The sequence below is a fragment of the Elgaria multicarinata genome, chromosome 19 (genome assembly GCF_023053635.1).
Source record: "Elgaria multicarinata webbii isolate HBS135686 ecotype San Diego chromosome 19, rElgMul1.1.pri, whole genome shotgun sequence".
NCBI lineage: Eukaryota > Metazoa > Chordata > Lepidosauria > Squamata > Anguidae > Elgaria > Elgaria multicarinata.
Window position 1 is genome coordinate 17,673,653 of NC_086189.1, and position 6,000 is coordinate 17,679,652.

A 6,000-nucleotide genomic window follows, 5' to 3' on the forward strand; every position below is an offset into this window, starting at 1 on the left:
CCTGGGGCGCTCCAGATGTGTTGGACTGCAACTCCCAGAATGCCCCGGCTGGGGCATTCTGGGAGATGCAGTCCAACACATCTGGAGCGCCCCAGGTTGAGGAAGGCTGGCTTAAGGGGTTTTCTTTTCTTTTTCCCCCCAGTTAGATATATGTGTGGGTGAGTGGGGATCAAAGCCGCTAAAATGTTATGGGAGGAAACCCTGATCCATGCTAGGAGTGGGCAAGCTGTGACCCCATTTTGGCCTACACCTGCCATCAACTGTAGCCAGGAGAGCCAATAGTGAGAGATCATGGGAGTTGAAGGCTAAAACGTCTGCATTCTGAAAGTGAAACTTCCCTGCTTTACGTGCACCAGGTAGGTGTCAGACCAACACCACTGACAGAAGGAAATATAAAGGTGTTGCGGCTACCCATTCTGACTAAATGTTTCCCACTGGTTTATGGCTTCTTTTCACAGTCATCTCAACACAGCTATGCCTGGGAAATTGTGACGGAAAACTTTGTGCTGTAACTTCTCCAGCAACGGGCGGCGTCTAGGGGAGCCTTACCCCTTCCGGGTTTTTGTTGCCTACAACCTCCATCATCCCCAAGCACTGGTTGGAGTTGATGGGGGTTGTAGTCCACCTGGAGGTTGGGGGCGGGCGATCAAGTAGGAATGGAGGGTTCTTCTCATAAGTAACAGGTAGCCCCATTGGGATGTGTGTGTGTCCTGCATGGACGTAAAGGCACGGTGCTCCTGTCCACAGATTATCCTAAAGATCTGAAAAGGGGGAAGGAAGCAGATGTGGAATTAGTAGCCATTGTGTGTGTGTGGCAATAGCAGTTGCAAACAGCCATCGTCTGTGCAATATGGGATATCTGGAAGAATTCCTCAGAGTGCACCAGATCCGGGGCTTGCAGTTGCCTGTGGACGGAATGGCTCTGAAATAAGACCCCAAACTCCATTTCCGGTCTGTGCAAACATGGGCCAGACGGTGGTGCAACCAATCTCAGACCTGCTTCTATTAAAATTGGGGATAAAACATCAACGAATCCACTGGTTGAGGTTGATATGCAATTAATGTGTAGTTTTTCTACATGGGGATGTTCTGTTTGTTTTGGTTGGGCTTGAATGGTTTAAAAATAAACGGATGCGTGCTCTTTAAAATTTGACATCCTTTTATTCCCTCGCCCTCCCCCCCTACTTAATTTACTTTTGGGTTAGGTGACGGCTGGTGTTTTTTCAAAAGGAAAAGGAGGGAAGTGAAAAAGAAACGTCAATATAAGATGTCTCTCTAAAGGCCATTAGATAGAACTTCCATATTCAGAGGTGGTGTACCTCCCAATGTGAGATGGTGGGAATATGTAATGGGGTCGCCAGATGGTTGAATTGTAGAGTTGGATGGGACGCTCAAGGCCATCTAGTCCTACTCTGTTCTCAAAATGCAGCTTCTACAATGCGGCGTTCAGCTACGGAGCAAGCTTTGGCGGAGACATCTCCGTGAAGTTTCTCTCTGGTACCTCATCCCATTGCATTGGATTCCTGCCTTTCGTTTATTACATTTCTCTACCGCCCAGGAGCTGAAGCTCTCTTTACAAAGATTAAAAAAAACACACCCTTTAAAACCACAGTATATGCATAACATAAAAGCTTAGCTATGAACATATAAGCAGAGGTATTCTGGAAACAAGCTTTCGTGGACTTTAGCCCAATTCATCAGATGCAGGGAGGGTACTGGAAGGTTTTAAATGCAGGAAATGACAATTGTATTATTCACAACAGACATCCATCCACCGTGTGCTGTTGCTGATCATAATGCGGCTGCCGCTATCAGTACTTTCTGCTATTAATTTCCTTCTGACCCGTTCGCAATTCTTCCCTCCCTGTCCCCATCACAATGGGTCAGAACCAGTTGGATCCATCCCAGCTGGCTTTTCCACTGGGGGCTGCCTTCCCAGCAAATACGTCTGCAACTGGAGAGATAACGCGTTGTCATAAAATGAGGGCATCAACCGGTCGGTTTTTATTTTAGTTTTTGCATTTACAGTTCCGGCTTTTATCTTCCCACTCGTTGCTTACAAAGGCCGTTTGGAGAATGCCGTCGCGGGCTCTTGGGCATATGGGGTCACAGGAACCGGGAGGAATCCAAGGCACTGCGACGACGTCTAGAGCAAGGTGGATGGAGCCGTGCGCGGATTCATGTTGCCCAGCTTGGCGCTGAGACGTGTTGGACCGCAACTCCCATAAATCTAGATTTCAACGTAGCCTAAAAGCTATTAAATTAAAAACACCATTAAAAACAAAACCACAAAAGTACCAACTAATTAAAAACCTCTTCCGCAACAGACCAGCTGATGTGCTTGAATAAAAACATCTTTGCCTGCCAGCCGATGAACAACACAAAGGCAACCAACCCGAGCAGGGATTTCCAGAGTTTGGGGCTGCCATCAAAAAGGCCCCCTCTTCAGTCCCCACGAAATGTGTCTCTGATGGGAATGAGAGAGAACAAGGCCTCAGCCTCTACAGGGGTCAGCTTTCCTGCCTTGCACCCCCTAAGCAAGCCTGGAAGACGCTGTGCCAACAGCAGTCCCAAAAGCCGGTTCAACTACGGGCATCTGTACATGGAATTAGGGTGATGGTGCTTTGGGATATTGGAAAAATCCGCCCCAAGTTTGGATTCCTTTGAATCCAACCAGCACATTCTGTGCAGTGGACCGGCTTTTTCTGGGTTTTTCTGCAGCAGACCGGTTCTCCACTATTGGGGGATTTCCGCTAATTTGGGGGATTTGCGTAGGGTTAACGCACGTCAGCGCTAATCCGCATTAGCGCAAGTAGGACGAAATGACGGTTGGAAGCCAAAATCCGATTCGTCAATGAGTGGACGACAGAGCAAAGGATGCCCGACGGTGTGTGAAACACAGCTGGAATGGGGTGAAGAGGAAAACTGTGCATCTGGAGCGGTGCTGCCGCCTCCTTGCCCTTTGCCTGAGGCAACCAGATGTCTTGGGGCAGCGCTGGAGGTCAGGCTCAGACGACGGCCTTTCGTCATCTTCCTCACGTCCTGCAGCCTACAATCGTTTTCTCCCTCCTCCTGACGGTAAACAACAGCTGCCTCCCAGCCTCGCGGAGTGGAACAACTGAGTCCTACAAGAGAGGCAAAGTCCCCCAGGAATGGCAGGAGACAGAGAGACAGAACACCCTCGTCTCAGCAGTGCCAGCCAGCCAGGCAAGCGTCTCTCTCTCTCCTCCCTTGTCCACCTTGGGGCCAGCCGAGCCCTGGACTTGGCCATCGTCCTAAGGAGAAAGCTAAGGGGGTGGGGGGCAGATGGAGAAGCAGGCGGCAAGGCGGGTGAATGACCTGTCTGCAGGTGTGCAAAGCTGCCATGCTTCTGTCTGGAACGCAGGTGGGATGAGGCCATGCCACCCAGAGCTCCTGGTTTCATGGTAAGCTGTTGCTATTTTATTATTATTATTATTATTATTATTATTATTATTATTATTATTATTATTATTATTATTATTATTTTGTGGGGGTGGGTGGGTGTGAAAAATGTAGAATAAGAGCGGAAGGATGGAGACAGTTTTAGACAGGTGAAATATGTCGGGGGCCTCTTGGTCTTCAATGGAGAGTTAAGACCCTAACCAAAGTCCTGCCCCTGGAGGAGATGGAAATGGCTCAAACTGGCTTGTTGATCGGGATCAACCCAGCTGACTTTCCTCGGGGACGGTCATGGTGAGGGTCTGCCTGTCGTGTTTCTCAGAAAACTGCTTTCGATGGGAGGCAAATGACGAGGCTTGCGAAGTAATCCACAAAGCTTTTGTTAAGCAACAAACATCTCTTCTACTTGAAGAGAGCCGAACCTCTTGGAAACGTCCCCCTAGGCAAAACTATGCAAACTAAGCCAGACAATTGTCCGCTCAAGAAGAATAGGAAGCCTCTTCCCAAACGCCCGTAACTTCAGAGCGCCTGGTGCGGAGGCAGGTTCTGGTGTAATCGAACTGACTTTCTCACACCTTCCTTCTGCCCCGTGCGTTTGAGCTTCCGGTGGACCCTAGCATCAGCTAGCTTGTCGGGGTGCTCTTCTCCGGAAGAAACCTCACTTCCCACTGAGTGTGTAGGGTTTGGCCTTGAGGAGAGAAGCTCTGGAGAGGGCTGGCTCCCAGCTGGGATATCGCCCGTGAGAGCTTCCTCCCCCACTGGTACGGCCTGGCTGCTGTCTGGCCCCGCATTTTCTAGTTCCAAATCTGATTCTGATTGATTACCTAAAACACCTTCTCCCAAAACAGGGGCAGTAGGGTTAGCCATGACACTGCCCTTCAAAACGGACCGCTACACCACTAGCCACTTTGGCCGGGGCATACTGGGAGTTGCACTCCAAGCCATCCTTGTGCTGACCAGGTGGGGGCAGTCTTCTCTCAAGCGCTGTGAACTATGAGCCTCCGCCTGCTCCTTCGCTCCCCCTAGGTAACGAAGCGGGCTCCGCTGTCCGCCCCGTCCCGCAGCATGGCTGAAAAGCCGGGCCCGGTGTCCGAGTGCCCGGTCTGCTGGAACCCCTTCGACAACACCTTCCGCACCCCCAAGCTTCTCCATTGCCGCCACTCCTTCTGCATCGAATGCCTGGCCCACCTGAGCCTGGTGTCGCCCGCCCAGAACCGGCTGCAGTGCCCGCTTTGCCGCCAGCCCACCGTGCTGCCACCCGAGCAGCCCGTGACCGAGCTGCCCACCGACGCCGCCGTGTTACGGCTGCTGCGCCTGGAACCGAACCACATCGTCCTGGAAGGGCGGCAGCTGTGCCTCAAGGAACAGCGCAAGAGCCGTTACTGCCTGCGCCAGCCACGGATCTACACCCTCGACCTGGGAGCGGAGACCGCATCCAGCATCGGGAGCTACCACGAGCCCGGCCGGCCGGTGGCCACGACCCTCCCGAGACGCAATCTGTGGCGGGAATTCGCCCGCAACCCGCAACTTCGGATTTTCGCCTACTTGACAGCCGTCATCTTGACGGTGACTTTGCTTCTCATCATCTCCATCTTCTGGAGCAGACAGTTCTTTGGGGGGTTGGGGTGAGACGGGTCCGAAGGCTGAAACGTCGGGGGGGTTTAAAACCGGGGCCGTGGATGAGAAAGAAGCTGATTCCCGCTGGATTTCGGGAGGGCAGATGGAATAGTTCCCTAGTTACCTCTTTGGCTAACTTTTGGAGCCAAGAGAGAGGTGTGCAGTTGTGTTGGCATCTTCCATCGTGCCGAAGATCTCGGCCAGGGGTGGCAACAAGTCCTCGTCCGCCGGAGAAGTTCCACCACACTCCGGAAGCTGGAAACCGCCGGGATGGTCCACCAACCTGGTGCCTCCCCGATATGTTGGACTCCAGGTGGAGAAAAAAGAAATCAATGTCCTCTTTCAAAATTGGGTTTTGAACAGGATTTTAAATTGTTTTTTTAAAAAACAAAGAAGCCATCAATAAAATACTAAATGTGTCTCTCATTTCAAAAAAAGGAAAGTGTGTTACGATGAAATCTAGTGGCCAGCATTCTAAGGACTAAAGTTTCACATGTGTGGTATACAGGCATTATTGGTTGTTTTAAAGTGACATTTCCTGGCCCGGGTCATATAGATAGAGCAACTGAGCGTAGAAATAATTCCACCAACTCTTGGTGTTTGACTTGAAGAAAGTACTAGTTTGGTAACGGAAGGTGGATCACTCAGGTGTCCGTTTGCTCATATCGCCATGCAGCTTGGAACTGGAATTTGGGGGCTCTGAGCATGACAGGACCCTGATAATTATTTACACTGTCATCTCTGCAGCAGACGCAAGCTGCGTTTTTAAAAAACCTGCAGGTTAGATGCAAAGATGAATGTATCATTCACAAAACAGTTCCCGGGATGAAGAATTTAGAGAAACCTTATTTATTTATTACGTTTTTATACCGCCCAATAGCCGAAGCTCTCTGGGTGGTTCCCCAACGTGGCCTTCTCCAGGTGTGTTCGGACTACAACTCCCACAATCCTCAGCCAGCATGG

The 6,000-nt window shown here is 50.8% G+C and overlaps 1 protein-coding gene across 1 annotated transcript; it reads left to right on the forward strand.

Moving 5' to 3' along the window:
- Positions 1–4,476: 4,476 nt before the first annotated feature.
- RNF183 (ring finger protein 183) lies at positions 4,477–5,049 on the forward strand. The gene has a single exon (XM_063144798.1). It carries the CDS (start codon positions 4,486–4,488, stop codon positions 5,047–5,049), a length of 564 nt encoding a protein of 187 aa, XP_063000868.1. The 5' UTR covers positions 4,477–4,485.
- The last annotated feature ends 951 nt before the right edge of the window (positions 5,050–6,000 follow it).